This window comes from Elephantulus edwardii, unplaced genomic scaffold (genome assembly GCF_000299155.1).
Source record: "Elephantulus edwardii isolate Elephantulus edwardi_28Jun2011 unplaced genomic scaffold, EleEdw1.0 scaffold00084, whole genome shotgun sequence".
In the NCBI taxonomy this organism is placed as follows: Eukaryota; Metazoa; Chordata; class Mammalia; order Macroscelidea; family Macroscelididae; genus Elephantulus; species Elephantulus edwardii.
Window position 1 is genome coordinate 12,563,343 of NW_006399834.1, and position 21,638 is coordinate 12,584,980.

A 21,638-nucleotide genomic window follows, 5' to 3' on the forward strand; every position below is an offset into this window, starting at 1 on the left:
TTAGAGCTGTTGTGCATAGGGTCGCTATGAGTTGGAAATGACTCGATGGCATATAAGAACAACAACAACAACAACATATGAAGAACAGCAAATGCCAAGAATCTTTCTTAATATTACTTTACTGCATTTTGATTTAACCTTAAAGCATAAAGAAATACCTAATTAAATGAAAATATATGTTTAAAGTTGCTTATTTAGGTCAAGAGTTGAAAAACAAAAATATGAAACTTTCAAAAAGGTTAAAACCGACTTAGAGTATATTAATTACCGCTCCTCATGCCTTTCCCCCCATCATATATTGTGACTCCAACAAATACTACTTAACTGCCTAACTATTCATACTATGTGCTGACATGACATTATGACAACCCTGGTATATAATAATAAAACCATAATTAGAGCAGTCATGATGTATTATGGAAATTATCCACATCATCTCTACAGTGCATTTGAATGTATGGAAAATCCATTGAGATGTGTACTTTTTCAACTTTATGTAGCACAGCTATGATACATTTTGTAGCATGGAGGACATATTGCCATAATATCCACATTGCTGGCAGCAGGGGTTGTAGGGCATTTTGTTCTGTATCTATCTGTCTGAGAAAGGTCTGAATTTACAACAGGAAGTATTTGTCAGAAGTATTTGTGAACTGTATGAATTTGGGGAAGAGATATACAGGAGGAATCTTTTAAGTATGGGTAAAGCTACGTATGTTCTATAATAGAGCATTCCTGTAATGCATATACCAGCCTTCTAACTGAAAGTTAGGCAGTTCAAATCTACCAGATGCCCACGGGAGAAAAATGAGTATCCTTACTTTCAAGATTTACAGCCTTGAAAACCCTGTGGAGAGTTGCTGTGAGTTAGCAGAGTTAGATGATAGTGGGTTTGATTTTGTTTGTTTGTTTGTTTGTTTAAAATATACTTGTCAAGTCAAAGAAGCTTAAAGCTTCGGTATCTCAAACTCAGTGAAATGTTTCTCTAAAAAGTAAACTTTCCCCCTTCTTTTCAGTTATTTTTTTCCAGTTAAATATTTCTTCTTTTGATTCTTGATGTCCTATTTTTAGTTTTGTGTTTTTGCTCAGTTATTCTGTTCTCTTTATGAAAAACTTATATCTGCATAATGTTTCATAATGTTTTAGCCTCAACTAGAGTTTTTTGGCATTGTATTTTCAGTTCCATTCACAGGGTAAAATAATTATGTTTGAATGTGAGCCCTAATAAAAAAAACTCAAATTTTCTAAAGCAGAGAAATGCTTTAGACTCTATTGCCTTGATCAATCTTGGTCAATCTTTATCAAATTTCTTATTATCCCATAAAATATCTTTTCATTCATCTCAAAGTAGACTTGAGGTGAATGAGAATTCTTTCCCTCGTATGCTGCGTGCAGATAGGTACTTTCCTAACTGATTCCACATCTGACTTCTGAGGTCAGATGAGACAAATTTATTTTTGTAATGTAGAAGTGTTCCAGATATTAAAAACTTTTTAATATATCATCACCTCTCTTTAGTCACTCCCAAATCTTTTTTTCCCTTTAGCTGAATACCTTCAGCTCCTTCAACAGCTTGTTAGTGTTGAATCTTTTCCCTTCTTTGAGTGTTTTTGTTTGGACATATAATTCATTGTCTCCATACCTTTTCAACCTGTATGCAGAACAGATTATCCGAGAGGCTGGGCTCTATGAGGAGAAGTGTGGCATTAGGATTAGTGGACGATCTATCAACAATCTGCGTTATGCAGATGACACAACCCTGCTCGCTGAAACTGAAGAGGACCTCATACACTTACTGCAGAGGGTCAAGGACTGTGCAGCCTTCAATATGGACTGAGGCTCAATGTCCAGAAGACAAAATTTCTCACCACTGGACTGATCAGTAGCATCATGATGGATGGTGAAGAGATTGAGATTGAGATTGTTCACAGCTTCAGTTTGCTCGGCTCCACGGTCAACACTCTTGGCACCAGTAGCCAGGAAATAAAAAAATGTATTGCAATGGGAAAGTCTGTGGTTAGGGACCTCTCTAAAGTACTCAAGAGCAACGGTGTCTCTCTGGAGACTAAGGTGCGCCTGATACAGGCCATGGTTTTTGCAATCACTTGTTATGCATCAGAGAGTTGGACAATGACTAGGGAGGATAGAAGGAGAATTGACGCCTTTGAGCTGTCGTGCTGGAGAAGAGTACTGAATGTACCATGGACTGCCAAGAAAACAAACAGATTCATCCTAGAGAGGGTTAAACCAGGCTGCTCCTTGGAGGCAAGGATTCTGGGGCTTCATCTGACATACTTTGGACATGTTGTAAGGAGAGACAGGTCTTTGGAAAGGGGCATCATGCCGGGCAGAGTAGAGGGACAGCGCAGGAGGGGAAGACCCTAAATGAGGTGGATTGATTCAGTGACTGGGGTAATCAGGATGGGTGTGTCAGAGGCAATGAGATTGGCACAGGATAGAGCAGGGTTTAGGGCTGTTGTACATAGGGTCGCTATGAGTCGGAAACAACTCGACGGCACATAACAACAACAACAATGTCTCTTTTGAAAAATGGAACACAAAAAGAATCATTTGAGCCCACATTTGAAACTAGAAGATGACAGTCAAGCTGATTCATTTGTTAGCTTCTTAATCTGTTAGACTTTATAGGTCTCAATATAGCCTGAAATATTGTTTGCTTTTTTAATGCTCTGCATTTCCATTTGAGGATTCATATTGATTGTATCAACAGTAATTGAAATCTAGTCACTTCTGTTCTTTTTTTTTTCATTTCTGTTCTTAATGTTGGGTTTTGAATGTGGATGGGAATAAGGAGTACAGTAATTAACTGCACATCAAATTCAAAGTGTGTACTTCTCCTCCTTTTATTTCATCCCTTATCAGATGCATCAAAATAGGTCAAACTATTTAAAATCTAATGTTATTATAAAAAAGAGAGCTGTGATGTAGTTACCTGCAGATTCAGGTTGTACTCAGAAACATAGTTTAATTAAACAGACAGATTTTAAAAATATTATATTTCATTTAAAATATGTAAGTCTGGTTTCTCCTTAAAAATACACATGGCCATACTAAGGCCATATTCCTACATGAAACAGTTGACAGAACTGAGAAATAGCTGACCCTTTTAGGGACATGTTTTTTCTGATCTCTTTTATCTTCCACAATCTATAATATACCTTCTTGTATTACTGAGACAGAAACAAAAAACCAAACCCATTGTCATTGAGTTGATTATGGCTCATTTTGTCCCTGTAGAATAGAATGGAACTTCTCCATGGAGTTCCCAAGACTTTAAATCTTTACAAAAACAGACAACTTCATCTTCTCCCTCTAAGCAGCTGGAGGGCTTGAATTACCTACTTGAGGTTAACAGGGAAACAATTTAACCACTGGATCACCAGAATGCCTTCCCTCAAGCGAGATCTAATATTATTAATAACCAATTTATTCATACGTTGATTTTTCCCTTTGGTAGAGAAAATATATCCACTCTCTCCTCCAATGTGAATAGCATGCTCTAGTAATATACCCCGTATTGAGTTTGCTGCTGATGCAAAGCCTGAACTTTTCTGCTAGTTTGAATTCACCAACAGCTCTATGCAGGAAAGCTGAACAGTCTTCTCTCATTGCAATTTACAGCCTTAGAAAACCAATAGAGCATCCACTGTGAGTGAGCAACTACTCAAAGGCAATGAGTTTTCGGTTTTGAGTAGAGTGATAATGAGGTAGTTGTGCTGGTAACCTGAAAGATGCACCTCCGGCAGTTAGAATCCACCAGTACTCTGCTAGAAAAAGGTGAGCAGTCTCTTCCTATGGGATTCACAACCTATGAAAACCCACCAGAAGGTCAGCAAAAAATTCACTCTGACTTGATGACAATGCATTTCAGTTTTTGAGATTAATTCATTTATAACAGATTAAGAAGATTTATCTTTACCAAACACAACTCTTTTACATTACTTATCAGGTAGTGAGTGGTATGTTAGAACTGGCTCATTCTAGCTTGTAAGAATCAATTTTTAAATATTTAGGAATTTTACCAGCAGTAGAAATCATTGGGAATTTGAAATCTGTAATGATGGGATGGTTAATATCAGGGAAGTGGGCAACTGCTACATCTCAGACATTTTTCACATTTTCCCAGAAAGTCAGTTTACCATCATACTATTATATATAAGAATTTTCATTTACATTCTCTGAGTTGGATTATTTATTATTATCTGGTAGTCTGGTAAGTTTTCCATTATATATTTTCTACTTTATTCATTCCAGTTGTAAAATTCTTGGGTAAGACAGGACCAAAGATGAGCCCTGTGACATAATAGAATCCATCAAATAGTTATCTTTACATATGATTGTTCAACAGGTTCTCAGCAAAACTTCCTGAGCATTGAAGTTTCTAAGTGATTATATCCATCTGCTCACTCCAAGTTTATGAAAATCTAATAGAAACACTTCTACCTGATCCAGAAACTCACATCATTGCTATAGAGATTTAATTCACTAGATTTGGGGTGTTATGTTTTAAGCAATTATGTTTGAAATCTGGTTAGGGGTATAGTAAATAACTGGTATTATACTGGTAGTATAACTGGTAAATAACAAAATTGCATTGAAAAGGTAATAGCATTGAATTTATACACGAGTTGACACTCAATTAAAATTTCCATATAGTCAGTGAGTTAGTGAGTTCTTGGCCAGAAAACAAAAGCAAATGCCTTCTATAAGCGCATCACTTCAAAACAGGCACAGTTTATAATAAACCCAAATCAGGACCCAATGCATCAACTAAAACTTGTGTTTATCTTATCAAATACAGATGAAAAGCAAGAAACAAGACTGACAAGCACCCATGATACTTCTTCCTACAAGTTCTTTATTTATTATTGACACTGGAACGGGAAAAAAGAACACTTTAAAATCTTCTTACTGAGTTACTGTCCTAAACCAATAGATCCATGGAGCTTGTTCAGCTAAAAGCCACAACAGACTTTGTAAGGCAATGATGTAATCTTGGCTTTGAGTCATTTATTATTCAACCTAAAAACAAAACAAAACAAAAAAAACAGCAACAACAAAAAATTCAAAAACACAATTTTCCTGAATAGACAGGCTGACAACAATATTGTTCAGTGTGGGTTTTTATTTGGATTGTTTCCAAATGGTTCACATGCTTTCACAGTAACACATCATGCCTGCTTACTTTTCTTTCTCCCCTGAATTCTGAAGTTTTCCCCTTTTACTAGCTTTCTATTTTTCTTTTAAGGTCTCAGTTATGTTTGTAAAACTAACCAGCTCCACCACAAAATTAGGATGTATCTTGCAGAGTGCATTCATTTTACTTTTTGCATATTTTTCCCGAGGTCATGTCAAGGTTAGTTTGAATTCCATCCTACATTAAGACTTCTTTCACAGCTATTTAGCTCGGCAGCCTACTCCCCGCTGGGGTCTGCCCCTTGGGCACGTCAAAGCTTCAGACCTGACAAATCACACACAGATGAAGCTGTACAGTTTTTTAAACAGTTTCCTCAGTAACTTTTTTTCTCTTTTTCACTATTCTCCTTCGTGTTGAGATTTTTTTTTTTCCAATCTGAATCACCATTTCAGGAATGTTTCTATTTGAGACAGTTTGTTTAATCTGCGTTGCAACCTAGCAATATAATTTATTTTGTAGTAAATCATACTAATAGCCTCTATTCACCAAGACTACAGACCATTCCTAACTAGGATAACTGTAATTGCATTATCAAAATCTTTTTGTAGCAGGAAGCATTGCATTGGAAAGGTGTATGTATCACAGAGTCTGTGAGAATCAGAAAAAAATGCCAACCATAACAATGAAGCAAGTTTATCACATTATATGAATTGAGCCTGAAAGTATTTCTCAAATGGATTGTAATATGCTCTTATCAGTATTTTAGTAAATTGTGAAACTAATGGTGCAACTCCATTTCCTGTTTAATTGATGAAGTTAAAAAGCTTGGTTGCTAATGAGTGTATTAGCAAACAGTGTTCCCTTTACAGGCTTAAGTAGATCAGGATTTTTAAAAGCAGCTTACTGTCCTTATTTTTATAGGATAAAAATACTGACTGCCACAAAATGGCTAGATCAACGGAAGAAATGGTGTAATTATTGTTGTACAGCCATTTGGGCAATGTCAGATGACTGGATTATGCTTTACTCATTCCTAGGATAGAAAATGGTTATTTTCTTTTACAAACCATAAGGGTTTTTTTTTTATTACATTTTCATTCAGGACAAGCGACACCTCAAGCTCTTAACTGCCGACTAAGCAGAAAGCATAGCTGGGGAAGAAATAATATACAAATGATTCTCCTTTCTACAATCCTCTTTTACAGTTAGCTCAGTGTGAAGTGCCCAATGAAGGGACTGGTTGAAACTAATTAAAGACAGGTCTAAATAGAAAAAGAAAAGAAAAGGGGATCAAAGGAATTACACTAAATGACAAGATGTTTGCTGTTTAGGGACATTTCTATTTGTATAATTCTATTCCAAGGAAAGGCTAAATTCTAAAACTGCCCATTTTTTTAGCCAAAATTCCATATTTGCATTATTTTTGCTATAAGATACATGTCAACAGGCAAGCATCTTGAAGAAATTATTTCAGCCTTGGCGCATTAACACATTATGGTGAAAAGAGAGGCTTGTGCTTTTCACGCAGTGCATTTCAGTCTTCAATTAATGTGAAAGCACTACAATGCCTATGCAACTTCTCTTGCCTAGTGGTGCACCATTTATCATTGCAGTTTTACATTGACCTTGACACCCACTTCATTAGAATAAAGATTGTCTACCATTTAGGTTACATTGTTCCTCTGCACAGAGACCCCATGCAAATTTCTGTTCAGATAGAAGAGCTGCGAGGCTGTCAGAGGTCATCTGCATTAAATGATTGCAGCTATTTTCCAACTGCTTCTTTTCATTCTACTCAATTCAGGCTAGGAGGATCAATCAAGTCCTCTGCCTGAAACAGTGGGACTGCTGGGAATAGAACTGTTTTTGGTAGTAGTGGATATGCCCTAAACAGTATTAAATATTTAATATAAACTCATTAAAGGCCATGCAAAAGCTTTACGAAGATAGCAAATTTACAGAAAATAAAAGGGGCTGGAGAATGATTTTATAAAATAACTGTTTAATGACTAATTTTATCATTTAGGAAGGTCTAATCAGTCTAGTTCTTGAACTTAGTGAATCTTTTCTAAAGGAGGCTTTTTTCCTCCTTTAATACTAAAAGGAAAAGGATGAAACTTACCAAGTTGGTGTTAGATAAAACTGACTTTCAAGTTTTTAGTTATTTGTGTTTTTATTTGTTCTCTGACAGTGGCTTCTGCTTTGACTATACGTATTAATAAAGGCCTGATATTTGTTATGTAAAAGAAATGATGAGGGAAATAAGTTGCCAGGTCTCCTACTTAAGTTTTCTGAGTGATATAATTGGAATTAAATTATTAATGGGAAATACTTTAAAAAAGATTGTTTTATGATCTTCTATTAGGGAATTTGCAATTCATTTTAATATTTGTAGTTTGATTTATAATAAAGATAATGCAATCTATGTCCAATTAACAATACATGGCCAATGTAATGTGATTTCTAGATCATGCAAATGGAATAAGCCAGAAGAGGGGGGGAAACTCAATTCTTAACCTCAGATGTAATTTGCTGTGCGAGTTCTGGCAATTTTAAATGACATTGCACTTTTTAATTTTTCCAAAGGCTCAGCAGCAAATTTATCCCAATCAGGAAAGCCTATTATTAATTTAGAAGGACAATTGTAGGAGTCTTTATAATTTCTCTGTGCAATTATTCACTATAAATTGCTTATAGTAAAAATACAGAGAGTTTGTAAGAAATAAAGACTACTATTTGTCTTAGATTTGAACCCTCTTCTTCACTTGTGAATATCTTTCCCAGGTGTTGATGATACTGGCTTGATGTGAAACATCACATGCGTTGTGAGGTGCTCAACGCTAGTGTTCTGGAAAAGGGGGGCAGCACAAGAGGTGCTGTGAAGGCGAGACTGGCCTCTAGCAGATTCCTGCTCTCGGCATGTATAGCTGAGCTGTGGATCCTGGACTTTGTATAAAAAGCCTCTTTGTTAACTACTGAATGGCATTAGGCATGGACTTGCTGAGGGGCCACCATGAAGCCTCACATGAGGAGGGCAAACACTAGCCGAAAACACAATGCAAGAGTCATTGCATTTTTGTGGGAAAAAAATTGCATATTTTCACACATAATTTTGCTAATGATTGGCTGTTTCCTGAGCATCTGCTTTCTTGTAGATAGGCCAAGATGGATTTTATTTTCTCTGTATATTCTGTCTATCCAGCTCTCTCTCTACAAATGTCTATGTGTCTGTCATGTGTGTATGGAGGGAGACAGGCTAGTGTGTGTGTGTCTGTGTCTGTGTGTATATATATATATATACACACACACATATATATACCCCCATACACACACACACACACACACACACACACAGAGTCACACACTCACACACACAACTCTTTGTTCTATTACTTTATACCAGAAAAGATATGCAAACTTTTCATTGTAATAAGTAGATCCTTTCTCTTGTCTTAACTTTTAGAACATGAACCAAGTTAAAAGTTACATAGTCCAAGATATAAGTAATCAAACCCTGAATTCAACAGCATTTTTCTAATAATCAAGAAAAACTTGGGTTGAATTCTTGTGTTTCTCATAGCCAAAGCTGCACTCTCCGTTCAGCAATGTCTAGTCTCTTTTCAGCATAACCAACAGAAGCACCATACAAAAGTCTTACAATGGATGTCTTAATCTCTCTGTGTGCTTTTAGAGCATTATTTTGAATTCCATCATGCTGCCTTTTTTCTTTCCTCTTCTGAAGTTTTATTACAACAGCAGAATTCCCAGGGAGCTTTGAGGGCAAGGTTCACATAATATAGCCCTGAAGTTTTGCTTAGGTGGAATCCATCCCCCATTCCTGGCCATCGTTTGATGATCTTTCTGTTTCAAAAAGATTCACTAGATAGAGTCTTACAGCATTAGTTGTAGATAGTTTATTTTTTTACTTTTTTTTCCTATTTACTAGACGGTGAGCATCCACAACCCTTTCATGATGCTTTCTTTCTCTGACCCCTCAGTGACAAGGCATCTTGTTCTTTAACATTGAGGGAGGCAGAAAAATGCTTGAGTTGCTCAATGTGTGCCTTCTATACCAGTTTCAAAATGGCTTATTCTTCTGGTTTCCATGGTGACAATTAACACTGTTTCAAGGCATTGTTCCAGTCTCCATTTGGGCAGAATTTTCGGTGTGATTTTTAACAAAAAAAAAAAGAAAGAAAGAAAAAGTTCTTGGGAGGGGGTGCTGTTAGCATAACTGTCAAAAAAAAGTTATCTCAATCAGGTCTTCATGCATTTCTGAGTATATTTCAGAAATCCTTGTTATCTCTGGCTTTGTTTTATAATTAGGTCTTAGTAGTTTGCTTTTAAAAAGCAAGCACTGAATAAGAAGTTTCTAAAATACTTCAATTCTCAGTTAAAACAGTAAACTGATGTTCATGGCTATTTTAATTCGCTTTAAACCTTCATTGCCATCAAGTTGGAACTGACTCATAGCTGAGCCTCCAGCAGGTTTTCAGAGGCTGTTAATCAGAAGGAAAGAATTTGTCCATTTTACTTCATGGAGCAGCTAGTGGATTCAAACTGCTTGCTTCTGGGTTTGCAGGGCAGCTCCTTAACCAGCAGGCCACTAGAGCTTTCAGTTCTTATTAAGGTTATATGCAATAAAAGGTGTACACATACACACACAAACATGCTGTGTTTTATATACACACACATACATTTACATATATACGCATATATACCTATGTACATATACGTGCATGTGTGTGTGTGTGTGTGTGTGTGTGTTGTTATTTTGTGCCATTGAGTTAGAATCTACCCATAGGTGACTCTCCAATGGGTTCTCAGATGCTGTAAATTCCCCATCCCATCTTTTTCCCACAGAGCAGCTGGTGGATTGAAACCATGTTCCTTTGGGTTGTCAGTGCAACTCTTTACACCTAGGCCAATAGAGCTCCCTATGTGCATGTATTGTTGTGTACCATCAAGTTGGAACCAACCCATAGCTGACCCTCCAGTGAGTTTTCAGAGGGAGTTAATTGCACCAGAAGAGATTCCACAGAGCAGCTGGTTTTGAACTGCATGCCTTTAAGATTGCAGTGCAGTTTCTTACCACCAGGCCACCAGAACTCCCTATGTACATGTAGATTTAGACACAGAGACAGAGACAGATATATATATATACACACACACATATATATACATACATACATACATACATAAACATACATATACATACAGAGAGAGAGAGAGAAAGAGAGAGAGAGAAAGAAATTGATGTAGATATACAATAATGTATGATACTTAGTAGAGGAGTAGTCTATGTCTCTAATTTAGATGATTCACGTATCTATTAGAAGGATCTGTTAGTCAAAATTTAATTGACTGTGCAAATACACTTACTAAAGTAAATATGCCCTTTCAATAGAGTATATTTTATTTTTGGCTAGACAGAGCAGTCCACAGCAGGTGCTTTGGGGAAATTAAATAGTGGATGCTTCTTTACCTTAGCACTTCAGCAAAGCCATCTGACTTTAACTTGCCTAACTTCATTTATGGCGATTGAAGAGTTGTCTATGTCATAACATCCCCAGACTACAGGACACAGTCAGTCAACCTTTGCTCACTTACTGCTGTGGTAGAATGAATATGAAGATTAAATTATCTTCTCACCACAGGATAAAGGAGCCTGACTTGATAGGATAGCCAAGAACTGATAGTGCTGGACCCCATAATGTTTCTGAAAAGATGTTAGAAAGAAGAGCAAAACCTATTCATATTAACAGAAGCATAACTCTCGTAGCATTACTCTACCCACAGCTCTTCGAGTCCTAAATCATATCAGATTCAACCTTCAGAGTGTTTCAAAAATTAAAATAAATATTTTCTCCTTAAATTACATGACATCCTAGTACCTTTCATTCATATACCAATACATCTAACAATTAACTGGATTCTCTTAGCTTTTACAGTTTGAAGGCATTGTCCATCAATCACTTCTTTCATCAAGCTGTTTATAGAGTAGGTTACATGGTGACAAAGATAGAAAGCATACATAAAGACAAGCTTTTTAAATTCAATAACCTTTTATAATAGCTGTTGCAGAAACTATTTGTACTGCATCTCCCAGAGAAAATTATTTTATTACATCTAAAATTAAATTAATTGCTTTTTATATTTTTATTATTACAAGACTATGTTGTTTATGGGACATATCTAAACTATTTGCTTTCTTGATGGATGTACTGAGTAGGAGTCATTCAGAGTTGGGGGTATAGAGGGGGTATGAGTTTGTCACAGGCCGGAAGATAACTGGTCAAGGCTGCTCCCAAGTGGCACAGCCAGAGGACTCCCTCTGTCCATTAATTCTCATCATAAGAGAAAAGGGTTTGAATGGAATTCCTCTGCTTGCCTGAAATATTGGCTCCCTCAAGATTATGTCAAAGTCTTACAGAATTAATTATGTAAATCTTGGTCAGCTACATCATCTTCAGACGGAAATCTGATTACATAAAGCACATTGTTCTCTCCTCCAATCATCACTCTGACAAATAAAACGCTATATTTCTAGAATACTTGTTGAATATTGAATCCCGAAAACTCAAGTGGACAGTCTGTTTTCTAAGTATTGGAGTGATGTGCTCCCAGTAATTGCCTGCCACTAGGAAACACAATCAGAATTTCCCACGTCTCTCAGACCAGATTCTGAAAGAGCTCTAAAGCAACCCTTGATTTTTTTCGCCCCACTATGCATATTCATGCAATTTTGGGTATTCTGACACCCTGATCAACACTCATTAATAATATGAAATGCTTTAAATCACCTCATTTAAAACATTTTGTTCTGTATGCCACAAATGACTAACATTTGGAGAAGTTTACATAATACAAATGATGTGCATGTTTAGTGTAAATGAAAGATTAAAATATGAAACTAAAAGTATGCAAACATATGCATGCAAATGCTGAAGATCTATTAACCGAGACTGATTTCACACCTTCTTTTATTTTAAGCTGCTTCCAGTTGTATTTTGATTTTGGATTTTATATAATAACATATTTACAAGATGAATACCATCATCCAAGTACCTGAGGATGCTTTGAACTTGCTGATTTGGTCTAGACCAAACCCTTTCTTATTTTCTCCCTTATTGGTGCTTAGTTTTTATCAGGTAAAAGGCAAGCCTATCAAGGACTAAAGTGAAGAAACTTTACAACCCAAGGAAAGGACTTTGAGGACTGCCATTATGTTTTTTTGAATGTGCCTAAATAATGTAAAGGATGCTTAATATTCAACCAGCATTTTGTTTTTCTACACAAAGCTGTTTTTACAGATATATTTTTAAAAATACAACTGCAATAATTTATAGCCATCATAATATAAAACTTCTAATTCTGAAGTTAACCAAATAGATTTATCTGAAGTGAATCACCATAGTAACTGTCATATTAAATGGCACTTACATTATCTCTAGCAAAACATCTTTTAGGAAAGATTCACTTGGCAGTTTGTCAGAATAGCGTGCATATTGAGGGAAATGGTTCAGTAATCAATTTTGATGTTTGGGGACATTTTACAGTAATCAGCAAGGAAGCATAGATTAGTAACCTAACCGTTCCCAAGGAACTCATTTTCTTTTTTTCCTCTTGGTCTGGACCTCTTCCTCGCATCTATACAGAGTTTTCAAGTAAAAAGAAATACAAAATTTTACCTGGGAATTTATTGACCTTACAGGATAAGAAGAAGTCATATAATCTTTATGGATAATTTCTTTTGTACCATGCTGAGACTGGCACATTGGGGGCAGTGATGACAGAGAAGCAGGGTTTAGGGACCACATGTTTAACTCCCAAAATTAATTGTAATATTAATTCCTTCTAGGGGAGATATTTCCCTTTTTAAATTATTTAAATTAAAAATCAAGTATGCCAGTAAACTTTAGTTTTTAAAGGTATAAATCTTAGTCAACTAAATATCTCAGATTCTTGTATCTATGCATGTAAGATATATCATAGTATTTAAATGGTTTTCTACAACATTGCTCAGTTACTCACGGTCCTTCTGTTTAACCTCCACCTAAAATTTATTGAAAACTTTTTACACTCAGTGCTCAGAGATTCTCTAAGAACTCCTCCCTTCCTCACACTCTCTTTCTCTCCTCTTGTTTTAGCGTTACAGTGTGGAAATGTCCATCAGGCACCCGAAAAAGACAGAGCTGCTTAGTAAGGTTGAAGCTTTGAAGAAAGGTGGCGTTTTACTACCAAATGATCTCCTTGAAAAAGTGGATTCAATTAAGGAAAAATGGGAACTGCTTGGGGTATTTGCATTTTTATTACTGTTTGTAGGTTATGTGTACATTTTTTGTGTAGTGAAGTACTCTATCTGTCTGATTTCTAATTTGAGGCACAAATATCTCTCTCTTTCAATTCACTACCTACATTTCAAACAAGCTATTCATGCTATTATAGGGAGGGAACACTGCTTTTTTCCTTTTCTGTTGATTTTTTTCTTCTGAGCTTGTCTCCCCTCAGATTTTAATAATTTTAGTTCTTTAATACATAAAACGTAAGTAAAATATGCCTTGTATTATAGGTATGCACCAAGTCAACTATAATATAGTATATCTGATATACACTGACTGTCATGCTTGAATGAATGTTAATAGAATTTATTCTGAAGGTACATGTTGGAGACATCCACTGTTTAACTATTTACTGTATCCTTAAGATGAAAAGTGAGGTTGTCACTACAACGTTCAAGTCACACTAAAGCCGCCAAAACAAAGATGCAAATTTGATCCAGATCTGAATTGTAGAATTAAATCAGTCTCTGTTTTGTACATCAATTTCCAACTCACTTTTAACAAAAGCAAAAAAAAAAAGTTTCATGTAATTCATTTCACACAATGATAGGCTGGGTCTCAGCCAGAGATTGAGATGCAAGAATCTGGTAAAAAGGGAATATAGAGATTCTGTTACCCAGAGACCAGGATGGCACTGTGCAGGAGACAGTACTGTCCTTTTGTTGGAAAACAGCTGAGAGAGAGAGGGCTTGAACTATATATTTTCAGCAACTTCTCTCCTAAATTGCCTTCACTTCAAATCAAGGGTAAGCTAAACTTGTCAATTACCTCCATGGTTATAATAGTTTAGAATGGGTGGAGTCAGTTAGGGAGCACTATTTTGCATGCCTTCCATTTTCTGCCTTTTTTAAAAAAAATAGTGACAAAATAATTATCAAAAAATATTTTTAATAAAAAGCTCTCCATAAACCCTGATGACTTGGAGGCATGCCAGGGTTTCGTTTATGCCATCTTTAATCTAGGTGATTAAAAACCTGCAATTTCAAGTCCTTGCTTTCTTATCTAAATTTGCTACACTCTGCAGTGAGCAAAGTAGCTCAAAATGTTCAAAGTTTTTACTTTGACTTGTTCTTACATTACTTCCTAGTAGCATGGAGTGGCACTTATTTTATAATATTGTGATTTAAATCAGAACCTACTAAATTCTAGATTATCAATTCATCCCATACAGGAAAACTATGGTGAGTTGATGATATCTAAATATTGTTTACTAAGTAGATAAGAATATAGTATGTTTAATAGTGGAAATTATGGTTCGCTTACATTGTATTTTCATGTATCTAATACTAACTTGAAATAATAGTCTTTCCTGAAAATTGTTTAAAATATGATATGCACTTATTTCCTCAAAAAATTTAAAACAACATTATATTTAAAAAAAAGAGGAAAAATGTACTTAGTTTTCTTTGATGAGCTGGATAGCTTAAAAATAAATGCTATTTAAAAAAATGTCATTTATATTCAACATGCAGGATTTTATAATAATCTTAGGAACAGTAGGGGTGGAGGGGAGATTTTAACAAAACCTGTACCACACTAACACCACCAGGCATACTGTTTTAATTGGCATGATTACATTTTAATTGGCATGGAAAAAAATCAAAGACAAGGATTTTAACTTTTAACAATAGTAAAATAGAGGGATATGGTTTTTAATATTACTTTCATCTAAGGTGAACAGTGTGGAATGGAAATACATTAGAATGAAATGTCAGTGGTGCGTACAGTTTAATCTGTGAAATTTTGTCCCCTGTGCTGCATATTACTCTGTCTCAATTGCATATTAAACAACCCTATCAAGGCAGGCATTGGCATCTGCTGTGCTGACACAAATTGTGAATTAAATGAAATTGATGTCCTCTGTCGTATATTTATGAAGACGGACCATTCTCTGAAGTATTCTGTTTATGAAGAATTTATGATTGCAAACTGTTCCAGAACAAAAAAGTGGCAATAAATTCTTTTTTGTGACCCTACCCTCCAAGGGCATTGATTTCACCTCCTGCTGCTACTTTTGTTACAGCATAAAAACAATAGTTAAATCTGGATTCCACAGAGAGTCTTCAAATTATCAATATTTGCACCATGAAAATACAAGGGTGTTGCCAGGAAAGGCTATTTTTCTGTTATAGTTTCCTAAATATACTATTTACAAAACCCTACACAGCAAATGAATGTCTATTGACTCCATTTTATTTGTGTTTTAAAGCTTAATTTTGGAGGCTTAATTCATCATTATGGATTAAATCCTATTGATTCTCCATAGACAGTGTTTTCAACTCCTTCGCCCCCGCCCCGAAAGGCCTCACTCACAACTCCTGTCATGTCATTCAGATAGGCAGGCTTCTAGCACAGCATATCAGAAATTGTTTTAACACATATAGTAGAAAGTACAGAATCCACAAATGAAAAGGGGGAAGAATTGTGGGATTAACAGTTTCCAAGGCGGATAAAATTAACAGGATTGTAGAGACTATCCTTCAAATCCTTCTGTCATGAGGTTTGAGGGATCAAATGTCATGAAACAAAAAAAGGAATTTAACTCTCCATGTATAGTCAGCACTTGGCCTCTTTAATAGAGTGATTAAAATCAGGCATTTATCTCCTGAACATGTTATGCAGATTTAAAAAAACATTTTTTTTTTACTGTAAACTCCTGTCCTGAGATTTCAAATGAATTTTTATCAGTGACCATCAATGAACTTGAGGTCAAATTTCCTTTCTGTTAAAAGAAAGCAAAAGTGAATGAAGTCTGAATCCCTGGTTGGTAGTTAAAACAACACCCAGTCTGAAAATCTGAATTCTAAATACAACAAGGAGCTAGGCTGGATTTAATGTCAGTAGTGAGGGCTACCTCTGGACACCTACCCAGAGGCTCTTGTTGTCAACCTAAGGGTAAAGTTTTTGTTACCCAAACTAATCTTTGTCTTGTTTGTTGTTGTTGTTTTAATCTGATGCATTAGAAAACCCTAGGAGAGAAGATCCAGGACACAATGGCAGGACACAGTGGGTCGGGACCACGTGACCTGCTCTCTCCTGAAAGCGGAAACCTGGTAAGGCAGCTGGAGGTCAGGATCAAAGAACTGAAAGGTTGGCTAAGAGATACCGAGCTTTTCATCTTCAATTCCTGCCTGAGACAAGAAAAAGAAGGAACAATGAATGCTGAGAAACAACTGCAATACTTTAAGGTAATAAAAAAACAATCAAAGTTGATAAAAAGCTTTCTTTATGGTTTGGATGAAATATTTATCAAGTACATAAAGTATTATACCCATGTAACTATGTATCACTGTGCACTTAAATATTGCCTTGAATTTATAGACACCCTCTACATTTCTTTTATGTCAAAGTCTGTGTGTATATAAACATGAACATTAAGCATAGAAAGTACACATAGTATATAGTGCAGATCCTTGCTGCTTACATGTTTTTGTGCAATGCTTGTTGATGGAGGTCAGTGATAAATTAAAACCAAACCACAAAACATTGAGGAATGTTGGGGACTTTTAAAGACAGACCAAAATGTTCTATAAATAACTTGGCTGGAAATTGACATAACTTGATATGATAAAAGCATATGATTTAACTGAAGGCCATTAATGCTAACATGAGATGTTTCTGAAATTCAGGTGGGATGAATTCAAAGTGATATTTTGGTTCCCGTGGATTCGGTTTAATTTTCCTCAGCTTCAGCTTGTACTTGCATATGAGTGGTGGTCTGTTCCACAATCAGCTCCTGGCCTAGTTTTCACAGCTGATACTGAGCTTCTCCAGTGGTTCTTTCCTCAGATGTAATCAATCTGATTTCTATGCATACCGTCAGGTGAAATCCATGTGTATAGCCTGCGTTTATGTTTCTTATAAAAAGTACTTGCAATGAGTAAGTCATTGGTCGTGCAAAATTCAGTCATTCTATCTCCAGCTTCATTTCTGTCACCAAGTCCATGTTGTCCAACTGTGGCTGACTCTGAGAAGAAAGGGAATCCCAGAACACTTGATCGTGCTAATGTGAAACCTATACTTGGATCAACAGGCAGTTGTCAGAACAGAGCAGGGAAACACTGCATGTTTCAAAATTGGAAAAGGTGTACACCAGGAATGTGTCCTATCTCCATACCTTTACAAACTGTACACAGAACAGATTATCCAAGAGGCTGAACTCTATGAGGAGAAGTGTGGCATCAGGATTGGTAGAAGATCTATTAACAATCTGCGTTATGCAGATGACACAACCCTGCTCGCTGAAACTGAGGAGGACCTGAAGTGCTTGCTGCAGAAGGTCAAGGAGTGGAGCCTTCAATATGGATTGAGGCTCAATGTCAAGAAGACAAAGATTCTCACCACTGGACCAATTGGCAGCATCAGGATGGATGGTGAAGAGATTGAGATTGTTAACAACTTTAGTCTGCTTGGCTCCACAGTCAACACTCCTGGCACCAGTAGCCAGGAAATTGAAAGACATATTGCCATGGGAAAGTCTGCTGTTAGGGACCTCTCCAAAGTACTGAGGAGCAATGGTGTCACTCTGGAGACTAAGGTGCATCTGATACAGGCTATGGTCTTTGCAATCACTTGTTATGCATCAGAGAGTTGGATAATGACTAGGAAGGATAGAAGGAGAATTGATGCCTTTGAGGTGTGGTACTGGAGAAGAGTATTGAATGTACCATGGACTGCCAAGAAAGCAGATTCAACCTGGAAAGGGTTAAACCAGGCTGCTCCTTGGAGGCAAGGATTCTGGGGCTTCGTCTGACATACTTTGGACATGTTATAAGGAGGGACAGGTCCTTGGAGAGGGACATCATGCTTAGGCGAGTGGAGGGATGGCGCAAGAGGGGAAGACCTTCTATGAGGTGGATTGATTCAGTGACTGGGGTAATCAGGATGGGTGTGTCAGAGACAGTGCGATTGGAACAGGATAGAATAGGATTTAGGGCTGTTGTACATAGGGTCTCTATGAGTCTCAAGTGACTCAGCAGCACATAACAACAACAGCAATAATGCTAACATAAAGAAACATGGGTTTTACTTTAAAAAAGAGTCATCTATTTATGCAGGGGAAAAATAAGTCTTTCCTATATTTGTTGTTGTTACGTGCCATTAAGTTGCCTGCCACTTATTGTACTCCTATGTACAACAGCCCTAAACCCTGCTCTATCCTGTGCCAATCTTATTGTCTCTGACACACCTACCCCCATTACTCCAGTCACTGAATCAATCCATCACATCAAGGGTCTTCCTCTCCTGTGCTGTCCCTCTACCCTTTGAAACATGACATCCCTCTCCAAGGACTGGCCCCTTCTTGCAACATGTCCAAAGTATGTGAGACATAGCTTCAGAATCTTTACCTCCAAGGAGCAACCTGGTTTAACCCTCTCTAGGCCGAACCTGTTTGTTCTTAGCAGTCCATAATATATTCTGTATCCTTTTCCAGCACCACAGCTCAACGGCATCAATTCTCCTTCTATGTATGTATTATTTATTATTTATAAAAATGGCATCCTTATCAACATAACTGCATGTTTTCACTGTATGTCCATGAAGGAAGCTATTTCTGAGTTTATTATTTACAAAATAACAATTCAGAAGCAGTTTAAAATTGAATATTTCTCACTTATTACCCAAACTAAGTCTCTACTATCTAACCTTTCCAATTGATTTAGAGATTATTTGAGCTCTGGCTGGAGTTAACCTGTATGAGCCTTAAGAGTTCTAGATTATGAATGATAGCCAGAAACCTTCTAGCAGGAAAGATCTTAAAGAAGAAACCAAAATGGAAAAGACGTCTAGAGACCAAGCAACCATTTCTTCTTAGAATCTTACAGGTCCAGATGTTCTAGTCATCTGTGAAAGAGCAAGGGCCACATGGTAATGGACTTATTTGACCGTTAGCAACTTCACAAAAGGGAACAGTCCCTATCTCAAAGCCAATTCCCATGAGGTCGGGCATGTCCTCCACACTCCCACACTTTTTTCTACTCATCCCAACACCAATCTTACTGCTTGACTGGACCTAAAATCTGATAGCTCACAGACCACACAGAACCATTTGGGGAAAGTCAAAAGGCTATATAGTACAGGTTAGTAGATCATTTGGGAGGCTGGACTTTATAAGGAGGACCAGGATTAAAGGAAGACTCATCAACAACTTGCATTATACAGATGACCCAGCCTTGCTTGCCAAAACTGAGAAGAGAGGACCTGAACCTTAAGCTGCAGAAGGCCAAGAACTTTGGTCTTCAGTATGGATTGAAAACATCTAGAAAACAAAGATTCACACTGCTGGACCAGTTCTCAATATAGAGAAGATAGAGAAGAGGTTGAGCACTCTTGGCACCACCAGCAGTTAGGAAATTAAAAGACAAATTATATTAGGAAAATTTTCTCTCAGGGACCTCCCTGGAGGGCTGGAGAGCAAGGATGTCAGTTTAGAAACTAAGATGTGCCTGGTCCAGGCCATGGTCTTCGTAATTTCTTGCTATGCATCAGAGAGCTGGACAGTAACTAAGGAGGATAGAAGAAGAATCAAAGCCTTTGAGTTAAAGTCCTGGAGAAGAGTATTGAAATGCCATGGACTTTCAGGAAAATAAACTGGTCTGTCTGTCCTAGAGAGAGTAAAAGGTGAAACCAAATTTCTCCTTGGAGAAAAAAAATTTTGAATCTCTGTCTCATATTCTTTGGGCATGTGACCAGGGGGGACCAGTCCTTGGAAAAGGACATCATGCTTGGAAGGGTAGAGGGACAGCACAAGAGAGGAAGACCCTGGGTGAGATGGATTGACACAGTAACTGGGATAATAGGGGTAAGTGTGTCAGAGACAGTGAGATTGGCTGAGAACAGAGTTGGGTTCAGAGTGTTGTGCATAGGGTTGTTATACAACAACAAGTAGAAAACAAACAGGACACCTTCCAAAATGTGCTCGAAGACACTTCAGCCTTGAGAGCCTTGTGGCTTTAGGCTAGTGTTACAAAGCTTTCAGGCCTGCCAATTATGACTCTCCCCCATCCTTACCAGTCGTCCAACAAACTTGGCAAAGAGGCTCTTAGCTCTGGTTCCATGGTGTGGGCCATGATCACATCAGTCAGTCCTAAGAGCCCATCACCTGTCAGGTCTCTAGTTCTCCCCTGTGACTGCTGTGGCTGCATTTTCTCCACAGCTTCCCTAGCCTCCTCTATGGTCCAAGAATCTCTGACTCCAAAGGACACATTACATTCTCTTCTTTGCTGGCATTACATTTTTATTACAGCATTAGTGAACTGGTTAGTGGCACTAGCTTTGGGATTAGATCAACTCTGTGGTCTCCTTTGTTATTTTGGTACTATTTCACACCTGATCCTTTCATTTGACACAGTGGATTGGCACAGTGACTGCAACAATGTGCTTGAGCATGACAGAGGTCATGAGGATGGACAGGATAGGGCAAGTTTTCAATCTTGTTCATGAGGCTGCTATGAGTCATAGTCAACCCACAGCACCTGTAACAACCACCACCACTCGGTGTGCCTCAATTTCTTATAAAATGAGACACCAATAATGCTTAGGGAGCTTTTATTACCTAACTGGTAAGAAGTTTTAAACTCAAAGGCAAGCAGTTCAAATTTACCAGCTGCTCCAAGAGAGAAAGATGGCCAATCTCCTCTCATATGACTTACAACCTCTGAAAACCTGCTGAAGGGTAAGCTGTGAGTCAGTATTTACTCAACACTGAGTCACTGACTGGTTTGTAGTGTAACATATTGGCCTATTAACCAAAAATTCAGTGGTTCAATCCATCAGTCCCTCAGTGGAGAAAAGATTAACACTATCTATCTACAGCCTTGGAAATTCAATAGAGGGTTGCTTTGGGTTCAAATTCACTCAATGACAGTGAAGTTTGGTGAAAGAAAAGACTAGCTCTCAGTGATTTAAAATCTACCAGAAAAGCAAGTGCTAGTAATTGTGATGAGGAGTTTGTTGTGAATGCCCGAGCTCCCTTTTGAGTTGTTTGAGTTTGAGAGAGGAGTCAGTCATTTCAAAGCGAGAGCAAATGTGAATAATTCTGAAGGGCAAAAAGGACTTGTCTGTAAATCATAGACGGGACATCCATAATCTGAAAACTTCCTATATTTAAAAAGGTAATTCTCCTGTGTGCTAATTTT

General features: G+C 37.1%; 1 protein-coding gene across 1 annotated transcript in view; it reads left to right on the forward strand.

Annotated features, from left to right (window-relative positions):
• The window catches only part of AKAP6 (A kinase (PRKA) anchor protein 6), a 524,496-nt gene that overhangs the window by 391,814 nt on the left and 111,044 nt on the right, over positions 1-21,638 (forward strand). Inside the window, exons 9-10 of the mRNA XM_006889980.1 lie at positions 13,309-13,455; positions 16,464-16,688. Coding sequence (XP_006890042.1) covers positions 13,309-13,455; positions 16,464-16,688 — 372 coding nt within the window. The remainder of the gene's footprint in view (positions 1-13,308; positions 13,456-16,463; positions 16,689-21,638) is intronic.